Source organism: Mesoplodon mirus (genome assembly GCF_964341445.2).
Source record: "Mesoplodon mirus genome assembly, chromosome: 11".
NCBI lineage: Eukaryota > Metazoa > Chordata > Mammalia > Artiodactyla > Ziphiidae > Mesoplodon > Mesoplodon mirus.
The window spans coordinates 20,049,841-20,071,217 of NC_138987.1; the positions used below are offsets into that span (position 1 = coordinate 20,049,841).

Consider the following 21,377-nt stretch of genomic DNA (forward strand, 5'->3'; position numbering starts at 1 on the left):
AAAAAACTCTATCTGAATTATTCCAATATATAAGAACTGTTTTAAAAACATAACCATATTACCATTATCTCACCTCAAAAAGTTAATAATTGCTTAATATAAAATATCCTCTGAGGAGGGTTCAAATTTCCCCAATCGTTTCATAATTTTTTTAGTTTGTCCAAGTAAGGTCCGTATGTTGATTTTCTTTTAAATGTCTCTTAATCTATAGGATTCCCTTATTTTCCACCCCCTTTTTTTGTCCTTCCAATTTATTTGACAAAGAAACTGGTAATTTCTTCTGTAGAGTTTCCACTGTCTGGATTTTGTTGATTGTGTTCCTGTGTTCCTCTATCCCCTGTATTTCCATATGTTAGTAATTAAACCTAGGTGCTTGACAAAATTTGGGTTCTTTTTTTATATATATACATTTATTTATTTTTTTGGCTGCGTTGGGTCTTCGTTGCTGCGTGTGGGCTTTCTCTAGTTGCGGCAAGCAGGGGCTACTCTTCTTTGCAGTGCGTGGGCTTTTCATTGCAGTGGCTTCTCTTGTTGCGGAACACAGGCTCTAGGCACGCGGGCTTCAGTAGTTGTGGCTCACAGGCTTCAGTAGTTCTGGCTCACGGGCTTCAGTACTTGTGGCTCGCGGGCTGTAGAGCGCAGGCTCAGTAGTTGTGGTGCATGGGCTTAGTTGCTCTGTGGCATGTGGGATCTTCCCGGACCAGGGCTTGAACCCGTGTGCCCTGCATTGGCAGGTGGATTCTTAACCACTGTGCCACCAGGGAAGCCCTGGGTTCTTTTTTTAGTTGTTAAGTACATTTTCACAGGTGATGATATCCTTCTATTAAGGAGTACACAGGGTGTCTGCTTGTTTCATTTTCTGTGATTGTAGCAGCCACTGCTGAGCATTGCCTAAATAATTTCATTCTTTCTTTCTTTATTAGCCACAAATCTATAAAGAGAAAACCCCTCAACTGTTTGGTTCCTGAAATACAGTTTATACAGGAAAGGCAGGAAAGATGCATGATTCTCTCCTTATTTAACAGTTTTCAAAATTACAATTTGGTTTCCTAGGATCTTTGAGGGGTGTGTGTGTGTGTGTGTGTGTGTGTGTGTGGCAAAAAACACAGAACATAAAATTTACCACCTTGATTGTCTTTAAGTATACAATACAGTAGTGTTAACTATGTACACATTGTTGTGCAACAGATCTCTATTTTTCGTCTTGCAAAACTGAAATTCTGTGCGCATAGAACAATACTCCCCTTCCCCTCTACCCCCAACCCCCAGCAACCACCATTCTACTTTCTAAGTGTTCGATACCTGCTATAAATGGAATCATGTAGGACTTGTCTTTCTGCAACTGGCTTAAGTTTCATCCACGTTGTATCATGTGACAGGATTTCCTTTTTTAAGGCTGAATAATATTCCACTGTGTGTACATATCACATTTTCTTTATCCATTCATCTTTTGGTGGGTGTTTTTCGTTGCTTCTACCTCTTGGCTATTGCAAATAATGCTGCAATGAACATGGGAGTGCAAATCTCTCTTCTAGATCCTGTTTTCAATTCCCTGGGATATATACCCAGAATTGTGTGTGTGTATGTGTACACATATATACACACATATCACATATGCTGAATTATGTAATTCTTTTTTTTTTTGAAGAAGCTCCACAGTTTTCCATAATGGCTGCACCATGTTACATTTCTATCAACAATGCAGAAGAGTTCCAATTTTTCCACGTCTTCACCAACACTTGTTATTTTCTGTTTTTTTATTGATAGTGGCCATCCTAATGGGTATAAGGTGATATCTTACTGTGGCTTTGATTTGCATTTCCCTGATGATGAATGATGTTGAGTATCTTGTTATATGCTTGAGGCCATTTGTATTTCTTCGTTGGAGCAATGATTATTCAAATCCTTTGCTTCTTAAAAAAATTTTTCTTGTTGTTCTTGGTGGTGGTGGTGACTTGTAGGATTTCTTATATATTGTGGATATTAACCCCTTATCAGATACATGGTTTGCAAATATTTTCTCCCATTCTGTAGGTTGCCTTCTCACTGTTGTACTTTGCTGTGCAGAAGTTTCTAAGTTTGATATAGTCCCATATTTGTCTATTTTTGCTTTTGTTGCCTCTGCTTTTGGTGTCATACCCATGAAATTATTGCCAAATCCAATGTCATGAAGCTTTTCCCATAAGTTTTCTTCTAGGAGTTTTATAGTTTTCCATCTTATGTATAGGTCTTTAATTGATTTTTATATTTGGTGTAAGGTAAGGGTTCAACTTCATTCCTTTGCTTGTGGATATCCAATTTTCCCAACACCATTTGCTGAAGAACTATCCTTTACCCATAGGGTATCCTTGGCATCCTTGTTTAAGATCGTTTGACCATACACTTGAGAGTTTATTTTGGAGTTCTCTATTCTGTTGCATTGATCACCATACTGTTTTGATTACTGTAGCCCTGTAATAAAATTTGAAATCAGGAAATGTGAGGCCTCTAGCTTTGTTTGAAGCCATCTGGGCTTTTCTTTATTGGGAGATTTTTATTACTTATCAAATGTCCTTGATAGTTACAGGTCCATTCATATTTTTTATTTCTTCAAGGTTCAGTTTTGGTAGGTTGTGTTTCTAGGAATTTATCCATCTAGTTTGTTGGCATGTAATTGTTGGCATTATAATGACTCTTAAAATCCTTTGTATTTCTGTGGCATCAGTTGTAATGTCTCCCTTTCATTGCTGATTTTTGTTGTCTTTTATTTTTTTCTTAGTCTAGCTAAGGGTTTGCTAATCTTGTTGATCTTTTTAAAAAAACAACTCTTGGGACTTCCCTGGTGGTCCAGTGGGTAAGACTCCACGCTCCCAATGCAGGGGCCCTGGTCAGGGAGCTAGATCCTATGTGCATGCTGCAATTAAGAAGTCCACATGCCACAACTAAGAGTCCACATGCCACAACTAAGAAGACCGCATGCCACAACTAAGAAGACCGCATGCCACAACGAAGATCCCATGTGCTGCAACTAAGATCCTGTGCAGCCAAAATAAATAAATAAATATTTTTAAAATGTTAAAAAAAAACCTCTTAGTTTCACTGATTTTTTTTCTATTCTTTATTTCATTTATTTCTGCTCTAATCTACTACTTCCTTCTGCTAACTTTGGGTTTGGTTTGTTCTTCTTTTTCTATTTTCTTGAGGTGTAAATACTGATAGGGAAGGACTTACTATTGCCATTTTGTTAATTGTTTTCGGCGTGTCTTGTTATTTTGTTCCTTTTTCTTCTCTTGCTGCCTTACTTTGTGTTTATTTTTTGTAGTGACTTACTTTGATTACTTTCTCATTTTTTTTGTGTATCTTCTATAGGTATTTTCTTTGTGTTTACCATGTCCTTAGCACTTTTAAAGTATCATTATGAACTCATGGATTTAAATATGTTCTTTATGTTTCAATCTATTACAGCTACTATTCTAATTAATTACCAAGTTATCTTATCTCTGGCAAGTAGAAACCTCTTCAGATTGATGCTTGAGTCCTTGAGACACAACCCAGTGATTTTTGTTAGCTTTCTTCCTTCTGGTGTGAGAAGATGTCTCTATACTTACCTTGAAAGTATGTTTCCTGCCCTAGACCTACAATCAGCCATTTCTCTAGGGAGACCTTCCCTAGGGTTTTTTACTTGTTCAAACCTCAGCTCTATCACTTCCTAGCTAGCTATATTGGGCAAGTTGCTTAGCATCTATAAACCTCAGTTTGCTCATTTGTAACACAGGGCTAATAATATGACCTACCTCAAGGGACTTTGTGAGGATTAAACAAGAGAAGGCACACAAAATACTTAACCCAGTGCTAGCATATCATAAGTTCTCAACAAATGTTTGATAAATTACTTCTTCATAACAGAAGAGGCATATGCCTTCTTGAATAAAGTTTTCACAGATTATTTTGATTTCCTATCCTGTGCTTCTAGGTGAATGGATCTTACTACATCTTTGATCCTATATACTTTTCTTTCTTAGAATGCCGTCATTTGTTTGCTTGCTTGTTTTTGTTTTGTTTGTATTTGTTTTGGTGGAGTACATTATTGAGGCATTCTTTTTCACAAAAATGCATTTTGGAAATAAAATTTCCCTCTTGATTACCTAGACATAGAGTTCTAAGTTCAAAATGATTTTTCCATATAACTTAGGAAGCACTGGTACATTGACCTCTAATATCTAATATAGTTGTTAAGAATCTTGCTGCCAATCTGATACTTATTCCTTTGCAAGAAATGTGTTTTTCAGATATTTCTTTCTCTTTAAAGTTCTGAAATTTCATGAGGATTTATCTTGGGCTTTTTTTGGTTGATCCTTGTTGGAATTCAACACTGTCTTTATGGAGATGGGTTATTCTTAGTTATAGACATTGTTCTTTCAATAATTTTCCCACCCCATTTTCTGTTTCTTCTTTTCAGAATCTGGATATAAGGTAAACACTGGCCCTTCTGGATTGATCTGTCGTATCTCTTAACTTTACTTGCATATTTTCCATTTCCACCTTTGTGGTTTACATTCTGAGCCACTTTTTCACCTTTATGTACCAGTTCATTAATTTGTTTATTTAGGTACAGTATATTCAGTCTTGATACAGACTTTTTTCCCCAGTTCAATGCTGATAGTTTTGATTTCAAGGACTCTTTCTTGATTTCTGATTGCTTTTTCATAACATCCTGTTCTGATTTTATTTTATTTATTTACTCTCCCATTGCGGAGCACAGGCTCCGGATGCGCAAGCCCAGCGGCCATGGCTCATGGGCCCAGCCGCTCCACGGCATGTGGGATCTTCCCGGACCGGGGCACGAACCCGTGTCCCCTGCATCGGCAGGCAGACTCTCAACCACTGTGCCACCAGGGAAGCCCCCCTGTTCTGATTTTTGTCATTAACTTAATATTATTACAAAGCCAAAAAAAAAAAAGCCAAAGAGATATGCAGAATCCATTCAGATAATATTGCCTTGCTCATGTGAAGAAAAATATTGCCAGAAATCTTTATTCTATCTTCTGCAATCTAATCTGCTGTTTAGCTCATCCATTTATTCTTCTTCTTTTAAATTTAGTCCATTGAACACATGTACTTGGTTGAAAGAATCATAAAGGTCTGCCTCTGGACCCAATTTCCAACTCCCTAAAACAGTTGGGAATTGTTTCAACTCTTTAGCTGCTTTTTTTTTTTTTTTTTTTTTTGCTTATCTTATATTCACTACCATATCTAAAAATTACATGCTTATATTATTTCTAGATTTTTCTGATTTTAGGCATTATCTGACTTCCCAACATAGAAGACAATGATTTAGCTTTTTTGCAACACACACACACACACACACACACACTCTGTCCCGTTCTCCAATATAGTTTACTGAATTTTTTGGTATGTATCCATGTAAGGGCCAGTTTATGCTTACAACTTCTCAAGAACTTACTTCTCTCCCCTGGATACAGGGAATTTTGGAGATCTGAGAGTCTAAAATTACCTAATTTTTTTAAACAAGGCTTATTTATTTTTTATCAAATATTGTGAATAATACATACTAAAGTCTAAGTCTAGGGCTTCCCTGGTGGCGCAGTGGTTAAGAATCCGCCGGCCAATGCAGTGGACACAGGTTCGAGCCCTGGTCCAGGAAAATCCCACATGCCATGAAGCAACTAAGCCCGTGTGCCACAACTACTGGGCCTGCGCTCTAGATCCTGTGAGCCATAACTAAGGAGCCTGCAAGCCACAACTACTGAAGCCCACATGCCAAGAGCCCATGCTCCGCAACAAGAGAAGCCACCACAATGAGAAGCCAGCACACTGCAATGAGGAGTAGCCCCTGCTCACCACGAGAGAAAGCCCACGCACAGCAATGAAGACCTAACACAGCCAAAAATAAATAAATACATTTATTAAAAAAAAAGTCTAAGTCTATTTAATCTTAAGAATGTACAACCAAGCTTAAGAAATATAATACTATCTGTAACAGATTTTCCTAAAAAATGGCTGCAAAAAAATTCTGGTTCCCTATACTCTTCCAGAATTTTGCCATTCCCCATCAAGAGGAATAGTTTATTTCCCCCTGAATTTGGGAGGCCTTTGTGTCTGCCTCAATGAATAAAATTATATGGAAGCAATGCTGCTTGGTTTCTGAGTGCTGTGGTCTGGATGTGTCTCCCCAAAGTTCATGCTGAAATCCTAACCCCCAAAGGTGATAGTATTAGTAGGTGGGGCCTTTGAGAGATACTTAAGTCATAAGGGCGGACCCTCATGAATGGTAGTAGTGCCTTTTAAAAGAGGCTCCAGAGAGGTCCTTAGCCCTTTCCACCACGGGAGGACACTGCAGGAAGTCAGCAGTCTGCAGCATGCAAGCTGGCCTTTACAAGAACCTCACTGACCATGTTGGCTCCCTGATCTTGAACTTCCAGCCTCCAGAACTGTGAGGAAACAAATGTCTGTTGTTTATGAGCCACCCAGTTTATGGTATTTTATTACGAATATGACAAAATCCTATGGCTACAAAATGACACAGCTAGACTTTAAACTCACCTCTGCCTCTCTGGCTTCCACTGGCTCTCTACATCAACACTTGCCCCAAAAGCCACGTGGAAATTACCCTTCATTTCTCACAAAATGGAGCCCGTGTCTGTAGCTGAGTAGTTTTTTCAGCTTTCTTCCTGCCCATAGAAGATTTAAGGTCCAAAAGCCTTTATACTTTGCACTGTTCTGTATCTTTTAGCCCAAGATGACACAATGGTTTTAACTTCTTGCAGTTTCTTACATATCAATTTATAAAGCAACCCCATTAGACAAAAGGCATACAAACCAGCAAATCTTGTCAAGATAAGCCTTTGTCCATACTGGGCTTCTAGTGAGGCTGCCTAGATACATCCTAAGTCCAGTTCACTACCTGATTTTGTAAATGTTTTATTGGACCACTGCCATACTCACTCATTTATGTATAGTCTATATAGCTGCTTTTGCACAACAGCAGAGAAGTTGCTTCAGACATGGTAAGGTCCTCAAAGTCAAAATAATGACATTCTGGCCGTTTACAGAAAAGTGTGCAAAACTCTGATCTAAATTATGAATGTTTTCTCCAGAGATTTTTATTTGCTTCTGCCAGGACCAGGGAGTGTTCATGACCTGCGACAACCTTAGCTTCTTTGAGAACTCATGCCACTTCTTGTGAGCCCAGCAATAGATCAAAGGCCTTCAGAGTATCTATTCCACAATACTGCTAGAAGCAGCAATACATTATCTTCTTTGATTATACTGTTCTGATTTCAAGAATGGTATGGATCTTCTTTCATTTAATGGGTCAATCTTTCAACCTAAGAGGCACAAGTCCTTCTGTGGAACTTTTCTTGTATTATTTAATAATTTCCTTACTTCAAGTCTTTTGTTTTCTCTTAGATTCTTACTATTAAAATGTTAGCCATCCTGCTCTGATTCTCTAATTTTGTCTTTTCTCATTTTCTATTTCTTTGTCTTTATACAGTCGACCCTTGAACAACATGGGTTTGAACTGTGTGGGTCCACTTACATGCAGATTTTTTTCAATAAATACATACTATAGTACTACAGGATTTGCAGTTGGTTGTATGCCTAACACCTCTGTTGTTCAAAGGTCAACTGTACTTTCAGGGTGTGTTCCTCAACAATTTTATCTTCCAACCCTTCTAATGAACTGCTTTGGCTATCACTTTAAATTTCCAGAAAATTTGCTCCAAATTTTCCTTTTCCTTTTCAAAGCATTCTGTTTTCATTTAATGAATACATCTACTTTGTTTCAAAATATTAAATTATAGTTGGGGGTACTCTTCTGATCACTGCATTGTATCTGCCCCCACCCATCAGATTATATCTGATCTCTTATGTATTAGAAATTTTTCTCAAATATCTGATGATCCTGGTTCTATGTTCATATTTAATTGTAGGCACTAGAAAGCTGAATGGAAACCTCATGACATATATGACTTGGAAATACTGGGATTCACTGAAGAGTGATAAAATGGCAAGTAGTCTTTTTATCAAGGCACAACCAAAAGCGAGTGTCTGGAGATCTTTTCTCTGGGATCGATTAGTTTCTCCAAAGAGAAGAATCCTGGCAGAGAAGCCTATACCCAGTGGCCAGCATTCTGGGAACATGCTTAGGGCACCCATATTCAATGCAGACTTTCACTTAATCTGTATTTTCAACACTATCTAATCCAAGCCTTCTGTTATCCCTGGTATCCTATAAATCCTATGATCTTCTGGTTTAGTTTCTCAAGGTTATTAACCTCTGGCCTCCTGCTTGAAAAGGTTGAAGGATTGAAAGTGGTCACCTGGGGACTTCTCTGGCAGTCCAGTGGTTAAGATTCCGCGTTTCCACTGTAGGGGACATGGACGTGATCCCTGGTAGGGAGAACTAAGACCCCGCATGCCGCGGCCAAAAAAAGAAAAAGAAAAAAAAAAAAAAAAAAAGAAAGAAACTGGTCAGCTGACTTAAGCAAGCACAGAGAAAGATAGTTTAATGATTCTGTCAACAGATTTGCAACCAATCCTTTTTTTTATGCCCCAAGCACCATCTCTGAAAATGAGCACTTGGATCCTCCGGGTACTGAACGTTGTTTCTGGACATTGGTATACTGGCTTCTTCTCAATGTATCATCTTTTTCAGGCATTCAGTTTCCTTGGTTCTGGCTCTGTTAAGTCAGTCTTTCTTTACCTGCATTTTGTTTCCCAAAAATTTATTCAACTCTCTTATCCTTTGATTTCTTCTCTCCTGTTTCATTTGTCATTGTGTGGTTACACTTTACTGAGATTTCAGGAGAGAAAGATTTTTAAGGAACAGTCAAACTGCAATATTTGCAAGTCTTCAAACTGAATTGTAAATCATCCTAAAATACTGGGATATGAAAAATGTTTTCCGTACTCCTCCCTTCCTGAAAGTACTGTAATAAATCTTACCAGAGATTTCTTAACAATGGAACAAACAAACAAAAGGATGACCAAACACTGAAGAAACAGGACTCTGAAATCAAATATACTGGCAGAAAACAGAAATTTGTAATGCAGGTCACATTTTAATATAGTTTTAAAAAACACTTCCAAATATAGCTATAATCAGGAAAAATACCTGAAACATGTATCTTAATTAACCATTAGTACATTATTTAAAAGAATTTTTTCTTGAATCCCTGGCTTACTTCACTGGGTTTATAAAGATATAAACCTACTGATTTTTCCATCTAAGTATTTTGTACTAAGTGTAGTTTTCCCAGCTGATAATTATAAATAAACCTGTTGACAAAAATCATGTTTTAAATAGGGAAAAATTGTTTCCCTTAATAAGTTGATAAAGACTGTAAATTGAATCTTTAAAACTTATTTACTATAAAGTAACTATTAGTAAAATCCATACCCTTCCCCCAAATTCTGCTTCTCTTCTATTGCAAAAATCTTTATAAAAAATGTACTCTGAGTGCAATAAAATCTCCATATTAAAAAAAACCCAACAAATAGACATACCAAAATAATTCATCATGAAATTATAGCAAAGAAATATTTAACAGTATTAGTTTTCGCTAAGGAAAACATTACTGTGGAAGACATCCAAGGAGCCTAAAATGCTTCTGCTGTGGTAGTAACAAGGCAGTGCTTCAGGCTGATGCTCATGCTATTGTTAAAACAGCCCTTCCCCGCTTTACAGTGAAAAATCAGTGCATATTCCTTTATATACTAAAAAACTGAAGTCTTTTAAAAATTATCAATTGCTTTAAAATAATTGTCTAACTCACCTTGAAAACACAGATTGGCTACGATAAATCCATTATTTCACAAAGTAGGTATTTCTAATGACCTAAAAGAAATTGTCTAAAACCCATAGAAGGGTCAGGAAACTATAAATGCAGGTCAGAAAAGAGGGAGAGATGACAGATGCTTTCTGTGGAATGGAAGAGCAACAATTTTAATATCTATTTTGAAATACTGAAACATTTGGGGCTCAATCAGTCTCTGCTACTTTTATAACACAGGAAACCAAAAATATTAAAACATGAACCCTCTTATTCTCAAAAACAATTTTCTGCTACACACATAAATAAAAAGTGCTTGTAACTAATAATATACAACACTAAAAAGATCACAAATGGCCTATGTCTCACTGCCAGCAATGAGAGTGATATATGCTAATGGTACCATGATATTTACAAAAGACAAAAAAATACCTATATTCACTTATTATTTCCTATAGTTCTAATGTTATCATTATACCACTGAGCATAAAATAATCTTCTTTTGACAGGTAATTAAAACAAACCGATTATAATATAGAAGAGTAAAATGCAAGAAAATCCTCCTTAGGGGTTTCTGACCATTAAGCGTTTGTAGTAGTTCATAATGAAGTTAAACATGAATAGAACACAATTCTGGGAAAAAAAGAGAGACTTACTTATTTGTTTTATAAAATAAAAGAAGATATCTTAGTCAAGAGGTGATGGCTCTAGGTGTCATCTCAGCCAAGAATAAATCCATAGTATTTTTTACTCACTCAAATAAGACAGGAATTATTCTAATTCCTGCTACCTGCCCAGTCACTTCAAAAATTCTTAAGAAGATAAAAATATCTTGGTTTTTGGTTACTCTTTAAAGTAAAAACTTCCAGATGCCCTGGAAGCAATGAGTTCAATTTGGTGTCTTCTTGTGTTCTAGTAAGAAAGAACAATCAGTTTAAATGGAGATCTCAGCTTTCAAATGCTGTGACCAATTATTTGTGAGTTATAATCTGCAGGTTCCATTTTTAAAATATGTGGGATGACACTGTCAATTCGTACATTGCCAATGAGACCTTTGAAAAACAATTCTTCGGTGATAGTAGCGTTCATCAACCTCAAAGCTGGCAATCTGAGTAGTAGTCTGGACAACCTCAAAAGACAAAAGGAAGGGGGAACAAGGCTGTAAATCAGAGTGATTTAATAGAAAGATGTAAGTAATTTCTGCATGAATACTGTCTGTGGCCTAATTTAATAAAGATCTAGTTTTCAGAACTTAAAATAAAACCTTTAGGGCTGCCCTGGTGGCGCAGTGGTTGAGAGTCCGCCTGCCGATGCAGGGGACACGGGTTCATGCCCCGGTCCAGGAAGATCCCACATGCCGCAGAGCGGCTAGGCCCGTGAGCCATGGCCGCTGAGCCTGTGCGTCCGGAGCCTGTGCTCCACAACGGGAGAGGCCACAACAGTGAGAGGCCCGCGTACCGCAAAAAACCAAAAAAAACCAAAAAAAACCAAACCTTTAGTATTCTCAAGCCTTAGAGTGTATGACAATCACCTGGAGATATATATGCAGTCTGTCAGACTTCATTGGAAAGCCTTGCTCTTAACTGCTATGCTGTGCTACCTCCAGTTGGTTTTACGGACCATGGAACTAAGTTATTAAACTGTGGATCAAGTTATAAATTTAACAGCTTAGGAACTCATTCGAGTTTATAAGAACAGCAATGTTTTATGTTATCAGGATACATGAGGCTCAATGATTACAGTTTTCTTGGTTTTGCTTTTCAAAAAAGTACTGGGAATAGTAAAATAGGCAATAGTTGTTATTACTGGGAAGAGCATAAATTATGGAATCAAAACCATTAGATCCAAATCCTGATTCAATTACCCCTTAGCTATGTGAATGCATGTAAGCCACCACTCCCTGTCTCTTTCAGTGTTGTGACAATCAACAAAATGATCCTTGCCAGTTTCTGTGCTAGTGAGGTTCTTAAAGGCAGGACAATGTCTTGTGTGAAAGTACATTATAAGCTGAAAACTGCTATCTAAAGACAATGTATTATTTTAAAATAACTAGGCATGTAAGAAACTAAGAAGGAGTTCCAGAGGTCCAAGAACCTGGAACCTAATCGAACAGAGATCAGCAAGCAGCTGTTACGTCAAAAAGGAGGAACATTTTAAATACTGTATTTATTTGTATAATGAGGTATGAGACAACTTTTGAAAGTTTAAAAAATTGAAAAAAAATCATAACAAACCCAACACCAAAAGAACCACCTTTCTGAAAAGCTGGTGGCACATTAATCCTTCCTCTTCTCTAAGGCCTTCGACTCTAACACTTGAGAACAAGTGAAACCAGCAGCCCCAGAATTAAGCAACCTTTCTGTAGCCATGCACTCCACTGCTCAAACTACTCATTTCCTGTCTGTTCCCACCAGCTGAGCTATATACACAGAATTGGTAGGACACGGCATAGGAAAACTGGTTAGATAAACTACAGCTGATTTTCATGATGGACCTGACTTATAAACATGTTATTTAACATATGTAAAAATTATTATATGTAAAATATAGTAAGTTATGAAGTTTGAAGTATGTTAAATTAATAATACTAGTAAACACATTTATATAGCCCTTACTTTGTAAAAGGCACTGCTCTAAGCTCTTTGACTATATATTAACTGATTTAATCCTTATACTAATTATAAAAGGTGGGCACCATTATCTGCATCTTACAGGTAAAGAAACTGAAACAGAAGTTAAATAACTTGCCCAAAGCCATACTGCTAGTAAGTGACAGGGTCAAGTGACAGGGTCAGGCGTCAAACCCACGTACTCTGGCTCTGATGCCAAATGCTTAGTTACTCAAAAATTGAGTTTATTTTATTAAAAAAGTGATTTTTTTCTGAAAGGACAATGGTAAATACCTTGTTAGAAATATCATAAGCCAAATTTCAAAATTAATTATCAAATAGTCTAATGGTATTTTATTATTCATCCATTTTTCATCCCTTTTACTAATAAAATCCATTATTTCAACTGAAGAAAGAGTTTGGGTGTGAGAGTCAGACTACCTGGCTCTGCTGTTTATTGTGTGACTTTGAGCGAGTTACTTAACCTCTCTGTGCTAAAGTCTCCTTACATAAAATATTACATGTAAAGTACTTGGAACAATACACTACCACTTTTAATAGCATTCACTATTTCAAAGGTCAAAGTTGACTAAATTTAATTACACTTGGAATGGAAAATAATGAAATAGATTCACAAAAATTTTTAAGGTGAATTTAATTAAACAGTATTTAACTTCTACATACCTGTAGGTGTCATCTGGATATGTTTTGGTTATATAATCTTGGAATTCCACATAAGCCTTTTCCTGAAATTTCTCAATCTGTTGCATGTTTTCTAGGCCTGGATGATCTGAAACATTAAGGAATATATTGTTACTTTAGTTCTGAATACTCATTTAATAAGGCACCAAGTGGAGATGGAAGGGGGTGGGAAAAATAATTCAGTCAAAAAAAAAGCCCCATCATATGTGTGGCTCTTTCATTCCACAAATAATATATTTAATAACCCAACCACTAAACACCAGGCATTTTACTTTAAACCCTTAAAACTATTTTATCTCATACATGTATTCTAACATCTAATAAAAATTGAAACCATTGGGTTCAAATAAAATAAATAGGTTTTTCCATTCCAAAAGTGGTGGAAGGGATTTTGATCAGTTTGCTTTCAACAGAAACAAAAAAACGACTTAGCTTAGTTAGAAGTATTTTTTTAAACATCTTTATTGGAGTATAATTGCTTTACAATGGTGTGTCAGTTTCTGCTTTATATAACAAAGTGAATCAGTTATACATATACATATATTCCCATATCCCCTCCCTCCTGCATCTCCCTCTCACCCTCCCTATCCCACCCCTCTAGGTGGTCACGAAGCACAGAGCTGATCTCCCTGTGCTATGCGGCTGCTTCCCAATAGCCATCTATTTTACATTTGGTAGTGTGTATATGTCCATGCCACTCCCTCACTTCGTCCCAGCTTACCCTTCCCCCTCCCCATGTTCTCAAGTCCATTCTCTATGTCTGCGTCTTTATTCCTGTCCTGCCCCTAGGTTCTTCAGAACCATTTTTTTTTTTTAGATTCCATATATATGTGTTAGCATACAGTATTGAAAGTATTTTTAACCAATGAAATATCTGCAGATTATATTCTTTAAAATTTTTTAAATTAAAATAATAATACATATTTTAACTGAAGTATAATTGACATACATTATATCTGTTTAAGGTATAAAAGATAATGATTTGACATTTGTATACACTGCAAAATGATCACCACAATAAGTCTAGTTACCATCTGTTACCATTCAAAGTTGCAAAACATTTTTTTCTTATGACGAGAACTTTTTTACTTTCTAGCAACTTTCAAGTTTATAATATAGTGACTATTGTCACCAAGCTGTAAATTACATCATTGTGACTTATTTATTTTATAACTGGAAGTTTGTATGTCCTGATCCTCCTTCACCCATTTCACCCACCCCTCATGAAGATTATATTCTATATTTTTTTAGTAAGAAAACCTTCCTTTCACCATGGTTAGGTTAAAAAAATACTTATAAAATTATGAAACTCTGAACATCATCTCTATCAGAAGAATAATATACCAACATGAAATAACCTATATAAATATTTCACTAAAATGGAAATGTTAAAAGAATTTCATAAAACTTATGCCTAAAATATGGAAAGTGCTGCCCTGACTGAAGAGAATAAAAAAAGTAGCAAATAGAAATAGAATACTTAGTAAAACAAAATTACATTATAATTCTATTGTTGAATCTATGTTCTTTCAATTTTAAGGAAAATGAAGGTGGCAAATTGGTTGTGATAAAAATGGTGATACATGTTATTAACTTATCTGAACATTAGGAGAAATAGTACAAAAAAGCTTTAATTATCTTACTGATATCATTGAAGGTAAGAAGCAGGTTTCCTCAGATAATTTTATTATCATACACAGTAACAGAAATACATACCAAAATGAAAAAATACAGAGCCTAAGAGAACAGCCAATTTTTTGTATTCTAAAATTGACTGTAGCTTTACTGTCATTTTACTATACATGAAAACTAGAAACTGGCAGAAAGATAAGAGATCCATTTTTCTATTTGCTGGAAACTCTAATAAGATGTTTGGAAATTTAACCCGTTAACAAAGCAATCTTCATCTCTCTTTTTGCCTTTTAATGACGCCTAGCAAAATATATCTAAACATTCAAGTGTTGAACAGGACTAAAAGTATATGATGTCATTTCACTGATTTCTTCAATTTTCCTTTTCATACCCAGATGTCTAACATCCATAAATTTCACCAATTTAAAGTATACAATTCAATAGTTCTTTTAGTATATTCACAGAGTTGTGCAACCATCACCGCAATCTAATTTTAGAACATTTTTGTTCACCCCAAAAGAAACTGTACCCATTAGCAGTCACTCTCCCCTCTCCCCTCTCCTTAGTCCCTGGTAGCCACTAATTTCTCTACAGATTTGCCTATTCTAGACACTTCAGATAAACCGAATCATATAATATGGGGTCTTTTGTGACTGGTTTCTTTCACTTGCATACTGTTTTCAAGGTTCATCCATGGTGGCATGTATCAGAATTTCATTACTTTTTATGGCTGAATGATATTCCATTGTATCTATATATTATATTTTGTTTATTCATTCGTTTGATGGACACTTGGGTTGTTTCCACTTTGCATCAATGTACAGTCCCAATGGCAACGTATGAGGGTTCTAATTTCTCCACATCCTCAAACACTGTATTTTAAATAAGAAGTAAATGTTTATATACCTGGACTGAAGAGTACTATTGCCTTCAGGTAGGCATATTCATATCCATCAATGCAGAGTTTTACCATGCTGTTACAAAACTCCTGTAGTTTGAAGATGTGTTCCATCAATAATTTTCTTCTTTCTGTTGACATTTTATCTTTAATTTAAAAAAACAAACAAAAGCTTCTAATTTTCAGCAAAAATGCATGACTATTTTTATCCAATATATTTCTTTCTAATTTCCAGCTCTGTATACAACCAATTTTTTAAATGTTTAAAATTCAGTATCTCTGCAAGTTTAAATGAAACTAATTAATGATCTTCAGACGTTGTTCAAGAAAAAACAAAACAGGCTGTTAATATAAAAAACCCTAAATGTAATGTTTCAAGATATACCTTTGAGAAGATAAGCTATAAAGACTAAAAAACTGGCCAAACAACCAAAGTACAAAAGACTCATATTTTGGTAACAGGCTTTTATTTAAGCTTATATTGGTTGAAAAAAATAAGCAAAACCATCTAGATTTTTAAGTTACCCATACTACTACAACAAAAACAAATAGTTAGCAAAAAATACTGCCAAGACCAAAGAAAATCTGAGTAAAATAAAATTTTATAACTTTTAAAATTTATTGTTTATATAGTACTGCCTTCTGGTAGATCTACTGTTGATGAGATTTTAAGGTTATTTCTCTGTCCTTAAATAAGAGGAGGAAGCAGATATTTTAAAAATAATGTAAAACAATGGGAAATGGAATATGCAAAGGAAGTAAATGTAATTCTCAACTTATAAATTATTCCTGAACTCAAAAAAGTAGTTCTTCCCACTTGAGGATGGGGCACCTTCTTGGTTAGTCACAAGCCATTCTGAAACTAAACATTTATAAATCAGTGCCTGCCTGCCTGTCTCCTCAAATGAATGGGAGTTGTAATCACCTTGGCATCAAGAAAAGGAAAAAGACTTAGGATTGTTCTGTGACTCTTCAGTACTGTTTAAGTGAGAGAATACATCCTGATGAATTGATTAAAAAAAAAAAAGTTTAGCCTATCTTGGGATTCAAAGGGCTACAATGAAGAAGGGCAGTTTAAAAACTGGTGGGGGGACTTCCCTGGTGGTGCAGTGGTTAAGAATCCGCCAGCCAATGCAGGGGACACCGGTTTGATCCCTGGTACGTGAAGATCCCACATGCCGTGGAGCAACTAAGCCCGTGCACCACAACTACTGAGCCTGCGCTCTAGAGCCCACAAGCCACAACTACTGATCCCACGTGCCTAGAGCCCATGCTCCGCAACAAGAGAAGCCACCGCAATGAGAAGAGTGTGCACCACAACAAAGAGTAGCCCCCGCTCGCCGCAACTAGAGAAACCCCACGCACAGCAACGAAGACCCAACACAGCACCCCCACCAAAAAAAAAAAAAAAACTGGTGGGAAGTATACATTTATAAATATTTGATCATCTCTATATAACTTACCCTGGATTCTTTGGTATGTATATCCAAGTACAAAAAATTCACGAGGCCTGATCAGAAATAGCACTTAAATACGCTTGTTTCAGTTTTGTTGTGCTCTCATTTAAAACTATTTTGGGGTGATTAAGGAATGAATTTATCAAAATGTAAAAATTATCTAAAGTAAAAAGGATGTTGGTATCTTTTAATACCTAACTTTAAACATAATACTATAAAACTGACGCCCCCCTCTTATATCCTAGAAAAGGAAATAAGTAAGGTGCTTTTTACCTTGTTGAAGGCTACTGTGAAGACAATTGACAAATGTTGCTAATATAGTTGCTACATTCATCACTTGCCAGCACTGGGCAAGACCAAGAGTAAAAAGTTCATTCCAGTAGGCTTTCACCAATAATATACTGTTTTCTTGCCTATAAAAACAAAATAAACAAATATCAAATATTAAAATATATTTTATAAAACTTTACAACTGACTCATATAGTTAAAAATACAATGTTACTGAACTAAAATTATTCTAAATGGCCAACCGGGAATGGACTTGATCAATTCTTTATTCTGTGTACCTGACTTTAGTTGATAAGGTTTAGAAATTTAATTTGCTAGTTCATTAATCAATCAGCCAGTTTATAAGAACAGTTGCAAGTAGTATTTCAAACTAAAAGTTGGGGCTTTAAGCCCACATTTCATGGAAACAGATGGAGTAAAGGTGTTTAAAAAAAATTAAAAGCAAAAGCATACATTTAAAAACCTTCTTTAAAAGGGCAGTTAGAATTATCTGATGATAGATAACCAACCAATTTCCTGGGAGAATTGGTTTATTCTATGTTTCAGATGAGATATAAGTATCCCATAAATGAGACACCAAAGATTTTGCTAGGAGTAGCAAAGATAAGAAGGGTCAGAAGCCCTTTCCTGAGTTTCTGAATAAAAAAATCTCAGCAGCTTGAGAAAGTAAAACAAGTACTGGAATAGGAGTCAAGCCACCAGGGTTATAAAACCTAGATCCACTGATTGAAATTAGGCAAAGAGTCCTGGGTCTCAGCTGCTTAACTATATAAAATACAGAGACACTATATGCCCTATATCTTGCTCAAAGAGTTGTTATGAGACACAAATATAAGAATTATGTGAATAGGCCATGACAATAAAGTATATGCCAGGCACTGTTCTAGGCACTAGAGAAAAAGCAATAAACAAGATGAATAAAGTCTGCCTTCATGAAACAGAAGGGAAACATAATAAAAAAAACCACTTCAAATATTTTATATAAATATTATACACACACATATATATACGGTTATACAAACATTGGTTTCTGGTAATGAAAATTCTACATTACTATAAAGTAGGATGATGCATTGTAAAATGGAGTGGGAGTAGAGAGAAGGCCTTTCTGAGGGGCTGACATCTAAGTAGAGAAAGATGGGAAAGAACCTAAACAAAAACAAACAAAAAACCCCTAGAGAACTAGTATTCCAGGAAGAGGGAAGAACAATGGTAAACTTGTTGAGGTGATAACCAGCATGTAGTAGGTGTTCAATAAAAACTGATGACTGAATTACTAAATGCTGCCCTCCCTTCTTGGAATGTGCTTTCCCCAATTTGTTTTACTGGCTAATTCCTATTTATCCCTCAAAATATAACTCAGAGCTCACTTTTTTTTTTGCTGTGCTGCACAGCATGTGGGATGTGAATTCTCCGATCAGGGATCGAACCTGTGCCCCCTGCAATGGAAGCGCAGAGCCTTTACCACTGGACCGCCAGGGAAGTCCCAGAACTCACTTTTTAACTGAAACATTCTCTTACTACATTTCCCCAAGATAGTTAATTACACCCCTTCAGTGCCATAAATATACTTATATTTTATACTTATTTCATGGTATTCTAAATTACTGGTTTAGGAATCTGTCTCCTATACTAGATTAAAACCTCACTGAATGCACAGACTCCTTTATTCATTTCTGTATCTCAGTGAACAGCACAGTAGACAGCATATAAAATGAATCTGCAAATGATTTCTGATTGTGGGAGATACAGAACAGGCAGAAGTGAGAACTCACGATCATTTTCCAATTAAGCAATATTTAAACCAAGAACTATATACTTTATTATAAACAAGATAACAAAAGAATGAGATTTCTTTTCCCTTTCTCTAAAGAGATTTAAGGTGTTAAGAACATCCTATAGGAAATATGTACATCCTGATAAAAGGCACTTGAACTTTTTTCTTCTTAATAAATCTTTAAAATTAGGATAATCCATAGGATAATCAGCATGTTTAACATAAATCATTCATCAAGTTAAGAACCACAGCCACCTTTACAACATTACATTTTATTTAAGAATTGAATATATTCAAACAAATGCTAATACTGTCAACTTCAGAATACAGAAAGTAATTTTTCTCACTGGGAATTATTCAGGGGAAATTTTATCTCCAAGCTGATCTCTCATTTCCATTCAGTATCTGAGAAGAATTACTTGCCATAAGAAACTGGCTATCAAAATCTATTTGAAAGTAAAGTTTAAATGAAGAGAAAATCAGTATTTTTAAATCCCCATATAGGGCTTCCCTGGTGGCACAGTGGTTAAGAATCCACCTGCCAATGCAGGGGACATGGGTTTGAGCCCTGGTCAGGGAAGATCCCATATGCCACGGAGCAACTAAGCCCGTGTGCCACAACTACTGAGCCTGTGCTCTAGAGCCCACAAGCCACAACTACTGAAGCCTGCATGTCACAACTACTGAAGCCCATGCTCCGCAACAAAGAGTAGCCCCTGCCCCCCGCAACTAGAGAAAGCCTGTGTGCAGCAACAAAGACCCAACACAGCCAAAAATAAATTTTAAAAAAATCTCCATATAAAAATGATTAAAATTTCAATCTTGGGAATTCCCTGGTGGTCCAGTGGTTAGGACTCCGTGCTCTCACTGCCAAGGGCCCGGGTTCAATCTCTGGTCGGGGAACTAAGATCCTGCAAGCTGCATGGCCAAAAAAAAAAAAAAGAAGAAAGAAAAAAAGGAAGAAGATTCAATTTCAAACTAAATCAAATGAAATAAAAGATAACAAGCTACTACTTTCATTTATCAGAAAAGATGGATAAAATCCAGCATTGAGGAGTGTGTGAGGAAATAAGCATTCATTCTCATTCATTGCTTGTATCAGCATAAACTGACTGAATAGTTTTCTGGAGGACAATTTGGTAGTACCTGCCAAAAAACTATAATGTATATACCCTCTCAGACTCAACAATGCCACTTGTAAGAAGCTATCTTGTAGAAATACTAACACAAGTAGGAAAATATATATATATACAATGCTACAATGCTTATTGTAGCTTTGGATATAACACGACCACCAGCAAAACACTAGCAACAACCCAAATGTTTACTAATAAGGGATGAGTAAATTATAATAAATCCATAAAATGGAATACTTAGGTAGCCATTAAGAAGAATAGGAGAATACACATGCTGATATAAGATGTCCATTATATAAGTGTAAAAAGAAAGGCAAAGAATAGGATGTGTAAGTGTTTGTGTATTTGATTGAATGTGGCATGGAAAAGATCTGGTAGGAAACCAAACTTTAACAGTGGGGTTAGTTACCTCTGGAGAGTAAAGTTTTACTTTATATTGCTATACTTCAGTATTACTTTAACAGTTTATAAACATGAGGAAAAGGTTAAAAGCAAACATGATGGAAAAGTCTGAAGTAATTTGGTTTTCACCTTAACCGCTGATTCTGAAGTTTAAAAGAGGAAACAGCTAACCAAGGTAATCAACCAGTGATCAAAGGAAAGGGAAAAGAACAGAGCCAACTGATTAAAAAAGTCAAAGTTTTTAATGGCCTGTGCTACAGCTCTTAGTAAGAAAATACGCTGGCATTGTTGAGGAAGACTCAGAGAAAACGTTAAGGAGTATCAGCGCAAAGGATGAGTACCCCTAAGGAAAAAAGATGAAAAGTGGCAATTGAGGAATTAACCACCAGATTATTTTGTTTCCAAAGGAAAAGTGAAGGAGCTAATTGCAGAGATCAATTATAGAAAGATATCTATTTACATTTTTTAAAGGTTTTTTTTGATGTGGACCATTTTTAAAGCCTTTATTGAATTTGTTACAGTATTGCTTCTGTTTTATGTTGTAGTTTTTTGGCCACGAGGCATGTGCGATCTTAGCCCCCAGCCCAGGGATCAAACCCGCACCCCCTGCATTGGAAGACAAAGTCTTAACCACTGGACCTCCAGGGAAGTCCCTCTATTTACACTTTTCATCCAAAACATAAAATCCTTGTAGTATAG

The 21,377-nt window shown here is 36.0% G+C and overlaps 1 protein-coding gene across 6 annotated transcripts in view; it reads right to left on the reverse strand.

Moving 5' to 3' along the window:
• Window positions 1-8,484: 8,484 nt before the first annotated feature.
• The window catches only part of NR2C1 (nuclear receptor subfamily 2 group C member 1), a 42,169-nt gene continuing 29,276 nt past the window's right edge, over window positions 8,485-21,377 (reverse strand). For all 6 annotated transcript variants that reach the window (XM_082636681.1, XM_082636684.1, XM_082636682.1 and 3 more), the window contains 4 exons: window positions 17,348-17,487; window positions 15,626-15,763; window positions 13,070-13,175; window positions 8,485-10,905 (listed from right to left, as the gene is read on the reverse strand). In XM_082636681.1, the coding sequence (XP_082492807.1) occupies window positions 10,731-10,905; window positions 13,070-13,175; window positions 15,626-15,763; window positions 17,348-17,487 (559 nt within the window). In that variant the 3' untranslated portion in view covers window positions 8,485-10,730. The remainder of the gene's footprint in view (window positions 10,906-13,069; window positions 13,176-15,625; window positions 15,764-17,347; window positions 17,488-21,377) is intronic.